Here is a 14708-nt window from a genome sequence, read left to right on the forward strand (position 1 = left end):
GATGCGCCTCGCAGTTAGCAAAGGGGCGCCATGAGGGTTTGGAGCCCAGTTTTCATTGAAAAGCTGAAATGAAGCACTGACAAACAGGGTAAAATACCTTGAGATGCTGCAGCAGGTGATTTGGCCAGGAGACAACTGTAGGTTTGGTGCGGTTGCGTGCGCTTGTACATAAATGTGGATTTGAGGGGCATAGAGGCTTCTTCCCTGGGTGTCCATCAGCCAAGGCAAGAAGGTTTATCCGGTGCAAGGTCACTAAATCCCTTGGCAGTGCCTGCGGTGGTGCTGACTGCTCTCCCTGGGTGGGCTGGGTTGGAAGCAGGGTCTTTACTTAGAGATTATTGTTGCTGGTACCAGTTGCCTTCACGCTGTGGTGGGTCCCCGAGGGAGGCAGTGGGCAGGGGTGTGTGCGTAACACCGAATTGTTGTGGTTTTTTTTTTTGCCCAGACGTATTCCCTCAGCCTGACCTGACGGATGAGGGTCTAGCCCGCCCGGTGCTGGCTGGCATCGTTGCCACCATCTGCTTCCTGGCTGCTGCCATCCTCTTCAGCACACTCGCCGCCTGCTTCGTCAACAAGCAACGCAAACGCAAGCTCAAGCGCAAGAAAGGTGAGCCCGTCCCTGGTGTTGCTTCCTTCCTCCCTCCTGTCTCCTCAGTTCTCCTCCCTGGTTGTGTTGTGGTGGTAACCGTCTTCCCTGTCTGTCTCTTCTTCCGTCCGTGCGCGTCCTCAGGTGAAACCCTGACTTCATCCCTCGGCTGTGCCTGAAAGCGCCCGTGGTCGGGAGCGGGAGAGGCAGGGTGGGTGAAGAGGCGACAGAGAAACTAGCCTGGGATTTCCGAGGGAGCGCTCTCGCGTGGTGATAACTCCTAGAGCTGGGGGTTTAGGGCTGGGGTGTCCTCTGGGCCAGAGATGGGGGGGGGGACACACTGCTCACCTCCTCGAGGTCCCCCCGGAGCTGGGCTCTCCAGCAGCTTCCTCCCAGCCCGGAGCGGGCAGTGCCCCATGGCCACGCTAGGCTAGAGAAGACCTCCGCAAAGGAGACCCTGCCGCTCTGCTTCCCGAAAGCTGGGGCTGTGGCTGGGGAGCTGCAGAGGGCAGTGGAATCGGCTCCTTCTCCTCTAGCCTGTGAGACTGCGGCAGCAGGACCCTGTGACGGGAGCTGTTTGTTGTCAGCAACCATTAAAGCACTGGAGCAATGAAACCTCGGCCTCTTGTTGAGTGTCTTTTGTTGTCTTGATGTTGAGTTTGTCTTGTCTCTGTCGTGTTGCGCCTCCTTAGCGTTCTCTCTTCTTTCCCCTTTTTATTCTCTTCCAGACCCTCCTCTCTCGATAACACACTGCAGGAAGAGTTTGGAGTCCCCGTAAGTATCTGTCTTGGATGCGGTACCAGGCTGTGGGCCTTCAAGGTGCCTTCTTCCTACAGTTGTTGCAAGGCTCAAATGGAAATGTCTGACCTTGTTTGGTTGCTTCTGACGAGTTGTTTCGGGTGTTCCCTGAACTTGTGGGAACATGACGGTTCAGAAGGGAGAAACAGGTTTTGGAGCAGAAAGCAGCAGGGACAAACGCAGCAAACTTTAAGCTAAGAAAGGACCCCGTTGGATCTATGGACATTGACCGAAGCTGGAGTTGACTGGTGGAACTCAATGACACGCCCAGCTTGAAGGGGCTCCTTAGGAGAAGGGCTAGCCTGCTGCGTACGGAGTCCTTCGTGCAAGCTCGGTGTAGTTTTTGAGCCATTCTCTGCTGGCTGTCGTTTTTCTTGGGAAATTCAGAGAATCTTACACCTGTATCTTTTCTTTTCCCATGAAGAGTGGCCCGCTGAAGCCTCTTTCCACACGTGCCCAAAGGTGGTGGATCGTGGTGCTGCAGTAGCCACAGCTCCTTGCAGAGCCCATCAAAAGCGTGTATAGCTGCTGATTAACAGTGGGAGCATCTTCCCAATATGAGTGCGAGAGTCTGAGATGTGGACGCCTCATGCTTTGGCTCCTGGACCGTTGCAAAATGTCCCAGTGCTGTTGGGTCTTAATCTTGCTTTTTTTTGTTTCATCCACTGCGCTGAAGTAACCATGCCTCCACTGTCTCTGTTGGATCTGCTACCTTTTGCCTTTCAATCCTGTTTGTCCGAGGCTTTCTGGATAGGGATGAGTGACCTGTTCTGATGCGGTCTGCCTTTTGAGGCTCTCAGCCTTAAGTTTGAGTGTTGAGAATGCGGGGAAAAAGTTGAAGCGATCCATCAGCATCTCCAAGTGAGATGCTGAGTTCTGCGGGAGGGGACGTTTGCCTGATGTCCCTCCTCTTGGGTGCTTTCCCGGGCACGGATAGCTCAAGTGAATGAGGAAACCTTTGAAGGAGTTGGAAGTGAGCTCTGGATCTGTCTTTGGTTCTGCTGGGGCTGCGGGGCTTGTTGCAAGGTGTTGGTGGAATTTGTTGCAAGGGCTTGGCGTGAGCTGCCTGCCCTGTAGGGGGTGCTGAGCTCTGCTCCTGAGGAGCTGGGATGATGTACGCTGCTGGTGGTCCTCTGGCTTGTGCCGTGGCTGGGCAAGACTCTGCCATCCTGGTTAGCACCCGTAAATCTCTCCCAGCAGTTCCTCTTTTGAGAGCTTGTAGGATTTTGTTTGCTGGATCTCTCTGGCTGTTCTTCAGGGCGAGAAGACCTTCTTTCCCCTCCGGGTGACCGTCCCCTCTCTCGGTTTTTCTCCCCTGTGGTCCAGGTTGTCTTCCGGCAAGGTGAGTCCCGAGAGCATCCGCACACTCCGTCCCCCCTCGGAGTCCTCTGATGACCAGGGCCCACAGGCCAAGCGGATGCTGAGTCCCACCAAGGAGAAGGAGCTCTCCCTTTACAAGAAGACCAAGCGAGCCATCAGCAGCAAGAAGTACAGCGTCTCCAAGGCAGAGGCCGAAGCCGAGGCCACCACCCCCATCGAGCTCATCAGCCGCGGGCCGGACGGCCGCTTCGTCATGGACCCGGCGGAGATGGAGCCCTCCCTGAAGACGCGGCGGATCGAGGGCTTCCCCTTCGTGGAGGAGACGGACATGTACCCCGAGTTCAGGCAGTCGGACGAGGAGAACGATGACCCCGTCGTCCCCGCTTCCGTCACCGCCCTGAAAGCCCAGCTCACCCCTCTCTCCTCCAGCCAGGAGTCCTACCTTCAGCCACCAGCATACAGCCCCCGGTTCCACCGGGCGCTGGAGGGTCCCGGCGCCCTGCAGGCCACCGGCCAGGCCCGCCCGCCAGCCCCCCGGGCTTTCCACCACCAGTTTTACGGTTACCTCAGCAGCAGCAGCCCCGGGGAGGTGGACCCGCCGCCCTTCTACATGCCAGAAGTCAGCCCGCTGAGCTCAGTCATGTCCTCCCCGCCGCTGCCCCCCGAGGGGCCCTTCGGACACCCCACCATCCCCGAGGAGAACGGGGAGAACGCCTCCAACAGCACGTTGCCCCTGGCCCAGACCCCCACGGGGGGCCGGTCCCCCGAGTCCTGGGGCAGGGCCGAGTTCCCCTTCGGCGGCCTGGAGCCGGCCCCCGCGCCGTTCCCCCACCAGCTCCAGTCCTGCGAGGCGGCCGATGGCTCCCAGCCCACCGGCTGCCTTCCTCGGGGGCCACCTCCCTCCTCCCTCCAGGTGGTCCCCGCGTCCTACCCGGGCATCCTGCCCCTGGAGGCACCAAAGAGCTGGACCGGCAAGTCACCCGGCAGGGGCCAACCCTCTGTGCCCACCACCACCAAGTGGCAGGACAAACCTATGCAACCCATGGGATGTCAAGGGCAGCTAAGACATACCAGCCAAGGTATGGGCATACCCGTGTTGCCTTACCACGAACCGTCCGAGCCCGTCGGCCCCAGCGGCACAAGCACATTCAGCCTGGACACCAGGTGGTACGAGCCCCAACCCCGACCTCGGCCCAGCCCTCGGCAGGTCAGGAGGGCTGAGCCCAGTTTACATCAGGTGGTGCTACAACCTTCGAGGCTTTCTCCTCTGACCCAAAGCCCCCTCAGCTCCCGCAACAGCTCCCCGGAGCTGACCGCCCGCGCCCGGCCCCGGCCGGGCCTCATCCAGCAAGCGGAGGTGTCGGAAATCACCCTGCAGCCCCCGGCAGCGGTCAGCTTCTCCCGCAAGTCCACACCGTCCACAGGATCCCCGGCGCCGAGCAGCCGGGGAGGCAGCCCCAGCTACCGACCGACCACCGCCTTCGCCTCCGTGGCCACCGGCTACTCCGGCTCCCAGGGCTCCTCCCTGCCCGTGGACACCATGGATGTTTTCGGAGACATCCCTTCTCCGAGGAGGGCTGGCGAGGAGATTCTCCAACCGGAACCGACATCCACCACGGTAGCCGCCACGGGGTAAGTGCTTGAGCCCCGTGGTGACCCCCCCAGCCCCCGGCCCCTTCCCGGCTTCCCCCACCCTGCCTCACCCGCTCCCTCTGACTCCCTCCCCGCCATCGCCATCCCAACTCGTAGGGTCTCTCTGGGCGCGCTGCAGCATCCCTTTTGGAGACAGCGTCCCGCGGGCTTTGCTAGGAAGAGGCTGGTGCCGCGGGTTGCATGGCCGCTGCCCAAGAGAGAGCTGGGTTTTTAGGCAGGCAACCTTCCCGGTGCCGGCGGCGTGCTTGCCTCCTCCCCGGCTGCTCCCTCGCGAACTTGGGAGCGCCATGACTTGGGGGCTACGGGCCGTCTACCAGGCAAAGAACCTGGCTCCCGGCTCACGTAGGTAAGTTGTCCTGGTGTCACTGGCGGTTGTTTCCTCTTCTAGCTGCTGGCTCTTGGCTTTCTTCGAACGTTAGGGCCGCCGCCGTCGCGCCTCTGTCTTCCTCCTCTTCCTTCCCGCGGAGTCTAGAGAGCTTTAATGCATGACAGAAACAGCTATCACGGTCACCACCCCACCTGCAAAAGGGATGCTGCAGCCCCAGGACGCGGGCAGGGAGAGATCAAGGACTTAGCCACACCAGCAGCATGTCAGGAGAGGAGGAAAAATAAAAATAAACTAACCCCAGCGGAGATCGGGAGGCTGCCGGCACGCTCAGATCCTGCCCTAAAGAGGGATGTGGCTGCACTAGACAGTAGCGGCTGGTTTTCCAGGTACCAGGGTTGCTCCAGGCAAAAAGCGTCTCTCTCTTTCTCTATCTTTCTCTCTGTATTTCTCCTCTTTCCCTCCGTCTTTCACAGCACCTTAGACCCCGTAGCCGTGCTTTCGTCCCATCCTTTCGTCTCGCTTCATTTTTGGCTTGTTGTCTGGCGGGGTTGAACCACATCACCCCCTACCCTCCGGCTTGCGGCAGAGAGGAGTTGGGGGGCCGGATGTGCCCAGCCCCGCGGAGCCGGTGCGGTCGGAGGCGTACGGAGAAGAGGTGTGCGTTTTGGGGAGGGGGGAGGCAGCGTTTCACCCCGCAGCGCCCTCCGCATTTCACTCCCGCCCTCTGGTACCTGGAAGCGTTATGGCCTTAGAAAACCCCTCCGGCACGGCTGGGGTGTGGAAGGGGGGATGGAAGGAGGGCTCAGGGGAGAGGATGGGGAGGGAGAGGAGCTGAACGAGCCTCAAATGACTTCCGTGTGCCTCTGGAAAACACAGCTACGGAGCGATGCAGTTTAAGCATGTAGACGTAGGTCCACGTCTCCTAGCCAGGGCACCCCAAGGAGACCCAGCTCCAGGACAGATCCGTGTTAGAGCAGCACTGTTGTCCGTGCTTTTACGCAGTGTATCCATTCGCTTTGTTGATTATTGTTTTCGTTTCTTCTTTTCCTTTCTCTTCTGTTTCTTTCCCCCTTTCTTCTCCAGCCTCGTTTCGTTTGTGTTTCGGTTTGGTTTCTTTCCCTCCTTTTCCTTTGGAGTTGTTGACGTGCTGATGTGTTGCGGAGCTCGGCTCCTTGCGGGTGTTGATAACTGCTTTGTTTTTGATTAATCTCAGCTATCTGGGCAGTGTTGTCGAGACAAGCTTCTCCTCAGCTCAATAGGTAAGGGTGATCCATGTCCGAAAGGATGGTGTGGGTGCTGTGGAGGGTGGCCGGGAGCGGGGCATGAGAGGGGACACGGAAGGGGCTTTTCCAATACCATCTCTTCCTTTAAAGGGGAATAAGGAATCCGAAAACACTAGGAAACACCTCTGGACGCACAGGCTCTGTGGCTTTTGGGTTTCCCCTCCCAGCAGCACGTTGCTGCTCCCCTGCCTTTGGGGAGGTGGTGGGGCTGGAGAGCATGGTGGTGGCAACCGTGTCTTCGTGTTGGGGTTTGGGATGAGCCAAACTGCTGTCTCCCTGTGGCCAGCCTTTCTTGGAGGATGGCGATACATGGCACCCTTGGCTCTGGCAGGGCTTGCGTTGGCGTGAGGGTTGTGCAGTGTTAGGGAGGTGCGTGTTGAGGTGGGGTTGTCCAGGATGATCCAAACCAGGAGGAACTCACGGTCATCCCCTGGAGTCAGGTAAAAGAGCTACATCTGGAGCAACCAGCTGCAGGCAGTGTTCTTGGAGTGGGGCTCCAAAAATCATTCTCTGGATGCGGTCCAGGACATGGAGAATTTTGTTCCCATCAGTACCTGGACCTGTTTTCTTTTTCCAAGTCCCCTCAATCATGGAAAATGGGAGAAGTCTTTCTTTCAAGATGGACTATATGGTTGGCCGCAGTGTAACTAGGGTTTCAGGCTGCCAGTGAGGTGTTTTATTGTTCCTGTCACAAGCGTAGTCATACTAAAAGCCCTCCCTCTCTGAAATGCTCCTTGGAGAATCTTTATGACTTCTGACCCAGCTGTAATTAAACAGCCCTAAGCAGATCTTGAAAGACTCTCCCAAGAAAATACTTCTTGAGCTGCCTTCATGGGGTCGGTTTCCTAGATGGCTGTGGGCATCCCTGGAACTGGGATGGAGTAATCGGGGGATGTCTCTTAGACCTTAGAGGCAGAGAATGTCACTAAGACTGCTAAAGTCAGATGGGATAATAGTCATTCCTGACCCCAAGGATTGGGAACACGTGACCAGGCTGGTTATGAAAGGAGAGGTGGAATATGGGCCATGTCCAAGCTTCCTTAGAACAAGTCTTAAAAAAATTTAAGCTTTGCTGCCTTGGATGAGAAGAGTCAAGGTCCTGGTCAACTCTCTCCTAACAGCCTGAGGAGTCTTGTTGGACTGGAAAAGAGCCTCACGAGAGGGAGATGAGATGCCTAGAGAAATCAGGTAGATGTTTCCAGGAGAGGGGAATTCCTCTAGCTGATTTGAAGGGTTGTCCTGGGGTGGGGAGAGCAGGAGAGGGGAGGAAGGAGTGTTGAGTGTTGGCAATGGGAGCAGGTACAGGATCTGTGCTCCACAGAGGAGCCATCCTCTTGGCATGGCAAAACCCCTCCGGTTCAAGCCTTGCAGCCTCCAAAGCTCTTAAGTGCTTGGCCACCTTCTTCTCTTTTCCCCTGTTGATCCCAGAGTAGGGTGTCCCATGAGCAGCAAAGCTGGCACCAAGCTTTGGTGAGATCTGGGCTGCGCCAGATGCCTCAAGAAATGGGGAACCCCTCAGCGAGGACGTGGCCGTTTGCTCTATTCATTTTCCCTGGTGCTTCCCTGTTTCAGGAGTGTTAGGGACACGAGTGAACCTGGCTTTAGCACAGCAGAGGTGGGTCCAGGCTCATGTTGGAGTTCCATGGGGCTCTTGCACAGATACAGGCTGTCTCTGGTGTTGGGTGCTGCGGGCTGATAGGGATTCAGGAGCAGGATCACGGTTCCCAGCAGGGAACAGCCATGCATCCAACTTCGAGATGTCGCGTGAGCGACTCCAGAGTCGTTATCCCCAAAAAAGGGAAGCCAGAAGAATAAATCTCACTTTAATAAGCGAGGAATCCTGTAAAGAGCCCAGCCAAGTAATTTCTTGATGATTTGGGGTCATAAAATTGTCAGTGCGTGTGGAGCGCTGGGATTTGATACCAGACCAGCCAGATTTCTGTACTGCAGTAATAAAAGCCGAGAAGAGAAGAGGGAGAGGCAGTTTGCCAGCTCGGTGGCGGCTGCAGCACGGTGGCTTTCTCTGGGTGAAGATGAGGTGGTTTTTACCAATGGGCAGGGTTAAATAATGCCGGAACTGAGTCGGCACGAGCAGTTTTCCCGTCGTCTTCTCTTTGGATGCAGCACACAGTGATGCATCTCCTCATGGGGAAGAGGGGGCTGTCGTCTCCCTGCAGAGGGAAACCCAAAAACCACAGACAAGGCACCGAGCCCCCACGCCCCTCGGCACCACAACCTGTCCCAGGTGGCCCCCCATGGCCCCCACGCTTTGCTGGGACAGGGCTGGCAATGCCGGGGGCTCGGGGGCTTGGCTGCAGCGTAGCGTTGAGTGATGAAGGGACGTCGGCGCCAGGCGTGCGGGAGGAGGAGTACCCCTCGCTCCCCGCTTGAAAGAAAACAGGTTCCCCTTTAAAGACTGTCCATGTGCTGATCCTCTGCATGTGTTTCATGCCTCCTCCCGCTTGGAGAAGTTGTGAGTCCGCTTGTCTGAGTGCGTTTTTCTTTTCTTTCTTAATTATTATTATTTTTTTCTTTTCAGTCTCTTTAATTTACTTATATATTTTTCTCACTCCTGTTTTTCATTTATCTTCCTCTCTTCCCCCCCCTTCCCCATGACTGTATCTCCCCTCTTCCTCTCCAGTCCGGCCCTTTTTCCCTCACCCTCTTTCCTCCCCCGTCAGCATGGTGAAGTCCGTTGTGTAGGTGAGTTGTGGTGTCTGCAGACCTGTAGAAGGGACCCCCTTCTCCGGTGTGACCCCCGCTGTGACCAACCCCCTTCCTCCCTCATTGCGGTGCCTTGGCAGCAGCAGCTCCGGGGCAAGGGGCCGTCACCGCTGTGTTTCTCTAGCACCTCTGGCACTGAAGGATCTCAAGCGATGCACGATGGCATCCCAGGATGGAGGCAGCAGCCAGCGCTGCCTCGGAGCAGAGGGGGAATTCCGACTTGCAGGGCGTCTCATGGGATCGCACAGGACTTGAGCTTGAGATGGAGCCTTGCGTAGGCGAATTGAGCTCTTCGTCTGAGGAGGAGGGAAGGGTTGAAGAACGTGGTGGCTGAGACATGGTGGGCTCTGGTCCAAGCGGATGCTCTAACTGGTCCAAGTGGATGCTCTAACATGTCTAAACTATTCCTGGGTGTCACTGTCTTGACTCAAGGAGAGGAAGAGGCAGGGAACATGTGTTGAGACCTCCATGAGGTGAAATACATGTATTGTGCCCTTGAATCTCCTGGACGCTTCCTCTATATGGGTTTCCACTTTTGGGTGGAAAGAGGTTGGTAATCCTTTCACGGGCCTTTTCCCTTGCATCTTCGCTTCGTATGTGGAAGGACGTTTGAAGAAGAGCAGCTGAGATGTGTGTTGGGTTGGATAGCTCTTCTCCCCTAGCTACCGCCTCCTGTCCTGGCACTCGCTGAGGTCCCTCAGTACTTTTGCAGCCTCTCCAGAACCTCTCTGTCCACGCAGTTCAGACCCTTGCTCGTTCAGAAGGATCGTCCTTTGAAGACTTGAGGAAAACTGCTGCTCCGGGTGTTTTGGCCCCTCGCGGAAGGCTTGCTTCAGGAATTCACGTGTGCTTCTTTGCTTGGCTCTACACAGAAGTCTCTAGAAATTGTTCATCCGCCTCCCTGAACCTCTCGTCTGTTGGTGTTCAAGATATCTCTTGTGCATGGGCAGCTGCCCAAAATGCTAACTCTGGGGGCAGGAAGAAGCTTTTGGCTGAGCTTAAAATGAAAATTAATTTGAAAGAATTGGAGTCCTTTGAAGAAATGAAGGGTGGGTAGAGCAGATAAAATTTGGCTGGTGAGTAGCATCGCTTCGTCCTCCTCTGTATCCCTTCCTTGCCAGAGGTCAGACAGTATTTATGGTGACACATGGGTTCAGTGCGCTGGCTGTTTATGCTTGTGTGTATAAATACGAGTCCAATTATGGAGAACTAGTGGAAATGAGCTTCAGGCAATTTCCTCATAATCCCTTGCGTAAATCTGTCTGATTTTGTCAACATGCCACAGTAGCATCTTCTTAGAAGGAAAAATAAGAATGGAAAGAGCAAGAGCCTCCTACAAGTTGAGCTTTCATAATATTAGCAGAGTTGTCCGGGTGGTGGGAACAGGAGGTAGAAGGCAGGACAGTGACAGGATGGCCAAGCTTGCCAGCGTCCAGGGCTTGGCACACGGCTCCATGGGAGATGGACTTGGGGCTGGAACAGTTGAGCCAAGTACGTGCATGAATGTAGCTGTTGTGCGAATCATAGAATGGTGGCTATAAATGGGAAAAGCCTGCTATTGACCATTCAAGCAGGAGTTACTGCAGGGAAGTGCCATGCTGTCGTTGGCCCTTTAGGTCACTCTGGTCTTACGCAGCCCAGCGGCTGTTGGTGTTGGTGCAGCTCAGCGGGTAGTGTCCCAACAGAGCTTGGAGCCACCGCTCGCAGCATCTCTCACAAGAGACTGGTTGCATTTGGAAAGAAGGTGTTTAAGCACTGAAGCTATACGGGCTTGTAAACGTCATCTTTCCTATGAGGGAGAGCTCTCACTTGGATCCAGCCAGCAGAACTACCAGCTTGTCTAATGAGTTGCTTCATCTTTGGCTGATGTGCTGCTCTGCTGGGAGCAGGATCAGAGGCTCTCCAGGAGCATCAACGCCTTGATGTCTCTGTTGCAATGGGAAACATGAAAAGGAGCTTTTCTATACCCAGTGTCTGGGCTTCTGTTGCATCTGCTGTGCCCCAGCTGCTTCATCAGTTCACACTGCACTTTTCTTGGTGCTCTCCAATGCTGCTAGCAGAACTGAGAACCTTTGCAATCGCACACGTCTTCAAAAACAACTCCTCCTGCTCCCCAAGGAGGGGGAAAAATCCCTTGGGAGCTCTTCCCCTGTGCCACTCCAGCTGAAGTATCACCGCTGCGGCAGCCACTTGGGATCTCAGATGCAAAGCGTTGCTGTCACGCCATGCTCTCCACAGCGGTGGCACGCATGGGGACTCGCAGAGGAAAGGCTGTAGGGTGTCTTCAGTGGCGGATAGGCTCCGTGTGAAACCCAAGGGAGACGAGAAGCTCTGAACTCACCGTAGGTGGACGTGCTCTTGTGCCGCAGCCCGGGTGCGCTGGGGCTCTGTGCTGAGCCCTTGTCCTCACTTATTCCTCGCTGCTCCCACCGGCAGTGTTTTTGCAACGCCGGATGGGTCGCGCCTCACTGACAGACCGGGAATGAGGTGGATGAGTTCGGCCACGGCTTTTTGGTGCCAAAGCAGGAGTCTGAATGCACTGATGCTGCCTCCTTGCAGTCCGTCGAGGCGACTCTTCTACCCTCCTGTCCTGCTGCCTTGTGAAGAGCCTGCGGCTTGCGGGGTTTGCTGATCCCTGCCCCAGCCACGGATGCCTGAAGATGCAGGAGTTGCCATCAGCGCTGTCCTCTGCGTGGCTGGTTTGAAAAAGTTCAGTCGCTGACCTCTGGTGACCAAGCTGTGAGAGCAGAAGAGTGTCATCTCCTCCTTTGAAGGGTAGGACAGGCTTGTTAGAGGCACGCTGGAGTAAACCTCCGGGCTTTTATCTCCAGAGCCTGGCTTCGAGCATTGGCTTTATTGCAATGAGAAGTGCTTTGTGGACGCTTCCCCTGTCATCTCTGGCCACCCTGTGTGCAGGTTGCTCTGTTGTGACTCAGGTTGATCCCAGGTCGTCACCTGTGGCCTCTGCTGCCTCGAGTCAGACTTCTCCTTCTGCGACATTAGGTCTTGGTGCAACCTGGGGGGACGTGAAAGTAAAATGGAGAGGGGGAAGGCAATGGGAAAGCAGCAAGAGGGAGGGATGCCGTGATGTGTTAGAGATGAGAGCTGGACCGACCGCTGTCTTAAGGAGAAGGTTTTCCTCCGCTGCCCTGCTCTCTGCAGCAGTCGTACTCTCCGATCCTTGGATGGGAAAAACAGGTACAGTGAAGAAAATAGAGCCAAAAAAACCCTTTGCGAAGGGGAGACCACTTAGCCTCGAGCTGGTTCCTGTAGAAGGGTTTCTCAGGGACTAAGGCTGGGAAACTGTCACTTACAACTGCTGGCCCTCCTGCGGGAAACACCCCTTTGCAAATCCCCTCCTCGTCCCTCGCAATAAGACCTTGTCAGTGTTTTCATTCCGATGTCCTGTCCCGCGGGGCAAGAAAACCCAGCTCCCAGCCTCCCGGTGTTCAGGAGTAGATGCTCCTGTGCTGTCGCGTTTCTGTTGTCGCTTACAGCAGGGACCTGGGAGCGAGATACCTCTCCCAGCCATGTCGGCGTGTGCCCTTTGTGTCCCTGTCTGTCATGTGGCTCCTGGTTTTTCTGGCCGTGGGAGCGGGGCCGGGCAGGATCCTGCCTCCCTGCTGTTTGTGGCGCCGGTGTTGTCCGCCCAGAGTGGCTCATGGTGCCCGTCTCGACGCTGCCGTGCCGCTTCTGCCTGTCTCTTCCTCTCTTTCTCTCTCTCTCTCCATCCCAAGGGGTTTCCCACCACTTCCCAGAAATGCCTTATCGGACATAGGATCTGCCCCGTCCTTTTTTGTTTAGCGGTGCTGGCATGGCAGGCAGGTGAGCTGGGGTGCCGGCAGCTCTCTTGCGGGGCCGGCGTTGGAGGTTGCCGGTGGGACCGGCCGGGTTTGCGGCGCCGCTCAGCAACTTGGAGGAGATGCAGGGGGACAGCGGGGACCTCGCCACAGGCCACCTTGTTGCCTCCTGCTCCGGCACGCCTGGCTGGTCCCGCTCCCTCAGCCCCGGGTTTCTCACCTTTTCCTTTTCCATGGCAGAGCTGGCTGGGGTCGAGCGATCCCCCGCCGGGGATGTCCAGAGGCCCAAGTGTAGCCGAGAGCCGCTGACGGCACCTGTCTGCTTTTCCTTCCTAGAAAACGTCCATCACCGTCCGGGGACGCTGCTGCACCTGAGAGGCTTGAAGCTCTGAAATACCAGCGGATAAAGAAGCCCAAAAAGTCATCCAAGGGCTCCTCGAAATCCAGAAAACAACCCAGTGAGTGCGAGGACCCCGCGGTCCCCAACGACATCCCCTCTGTCACCCCGGGGGCAGAGCTTGTGCAGGTCTCTGCTGGCTCTGGCGCCGGTGGGAGGTGTCTCCAAGCCCTTTCCTGGATCCTGCCCTCACCCCTGCCCCCCAAAGGGATGGCTCACCCACAGGCTGTCCTTCCCCTGCTTCCCCCCGCCTCCAAACTGAGTTCCCCTTCCATCCATCTCCCATCTCTAGTGATTTTTTTTGAATTTGCTATTTTTTTTTTTTAAATGAGCGTTAATTTAATTTTCCCTGATGCCCAACGCGCTCCCTTCTCGCCAAGCGGCCGGGCTGGGGGCCAGGCTGGCCATCACCTCCCTTTTCGGGCACACAGAGTGCTCTGCCGGCTCCGCTCCCATCTGCTTTCTCTTCCCCCCCAGACGGCTCTGCCTCCCAGGTTCAGCACCTTCCCAGCTCTCAGGTACTGTCGCCTGACGAAGCTGTCTGCCTCCGCAAGAAGAAGAGACACCCTCGTCAGGACCCCTTCGCCCGCCTCTCGGCGCTGAAGGACGACCTCTGCCACCGGCAGCTCCCCGAAGACCAGACAGCCATTCTCAACAGCGTGGACCACGACGACACCGGCGGCCACGCCACGTTGCTTTAGCCTAGCGCCGGCCCGAGAAGGTTAAACAGGAGGGGGTGGAGGGAGCCGACATCGCGCCACCCACCGGGGGACGGAGGCGACGGGAGAGGGTGGGACGCCCCTACACCACCAGGGGGGTTCGGTGGCTCGTGGTGGGGACGAGCTTGGGGAGACGCTGGGGCAGGGCTGGGGGGACGGGGAGGATGCCTGGGGCTTGGGCGCTCCTCGGATCCGCTTCTTCCCCCACCCCTGGATGGCTTCGGTGGGGTGGGAAGCGGGGGGTGGGGGGGGGATGGGGTGTTGCACCTCGGTTTTGGAAGAGGTCTCTAGGCTTAAAAAGGCGTAGACGGAGCTTTTGATATCTGCTCCTGCGGCACGCGTTTAGGGAGAAAATGTGGAATTGAGCAGCTGGCCCTCAATCGCCGGAAGAAATTAAATGACACAGGGTGTAATTAATTGACAAGAAACTAACAACCCAGACGGGAACTGGTAATCCCATGAATCTGATTATGATAAAACCACAACCAAATAATCCCAGGAAAGCTCTAATTGTGAAAATCTCCCTGCCTCCCCCTTCCCAGCATTCCTTTTATGTGAAGATAACAGCAACAAAACCAACCGTGACATCTTTCCTTACCTATCTCTGAAAGAGAAAACCAGAAAGACCCCGAGCCTTGGAATCGGTCTGAGATGTGAGAAATCACTCTTTATCTGTACAAATGCATTTGAACCTTGTTAAACGCGTACTCGGCACTGCGCGAGCACGCAGGTGTTGGGACTGTTTTCACCCAAGGGTGTTTCCCCCCCAAGTGCGGTGCGTGTCCGCTTTGATGAGGGTGGTTTCGTTTAATTCTTCCCGACACTCCGTGTATCGCTGCGGCAAATGTTGTTCAGTGCTGTGTGGTAATGTGATTTCGTACTACGGTAACGTTTGTAACCTCTATTCGTAACCGCCAAGCGGGGAGACGCTGCCGCAGGTGTGTGAGAGGAGGGGGTTTGGCTGCCTGGTCCCAAAAGCCTCCATTGGCAGATGCTGAGCCCGGGCGAGAGCGGCTGGAAAACCCCCAGCTCTGCGGATGGAGAGACGGATGGCTCCTCGGAGCGACCGCGCAAAGCTAAGCCCAGCGTTTCGCGTCTGC

The 14708-nt window shown here is 56.6% G+C and overlaps 1 protein-coding gene across 1 annotated transcript in view; it reads left to right on the top strand.

The window, feature by feature from the left end:
- Positions 1-13616, top strand: part of IGSF9B (immunoglobulin superfamily member 9B) — a 39445-nt gene extending 25829 nt beyond the window's left edge. Inside the window, exons 16-20 of the mRNA XM_054223092.1 lie at positions 446-607; positions 1315-1360; positions 2711-4336; positions 12829-12950; positions 13367-13616. Of these exons, the coding sequence (XP_054079067.1) occupies positions 446-607; positions 1315-1360; positions 2711-4336; positions 12829-12950; positions 13367-13590 (2180 nt within the window). The 3' untranslated portion in view covers positions 13591-13616. The remainder of the gene's footprint in view (positions 1-445; positions 608-1314; positions 1361-2710; positions 4337-12828; positions 12951-13366) is intronic.
- The last annotated feature ends 1092 nt before the right edge of the window (positions 13617-14708 follow it).

This window comes from Rissa tridactyla, chromosome 17, assembly GCF_028500815.1.
Source record: "Rissa tridactyla isolate bRisTri1 chromosome 17, bRisTri1.patW.cur.20221130, whole genome shotgun sequence".
NCBI classification, from domain to species: domain Eukaryota; kingdom Metazoa; phylum Chordata; class Aves; order Charadriiformes; family Laridae; genus Rissa; species Rissa tridactyla.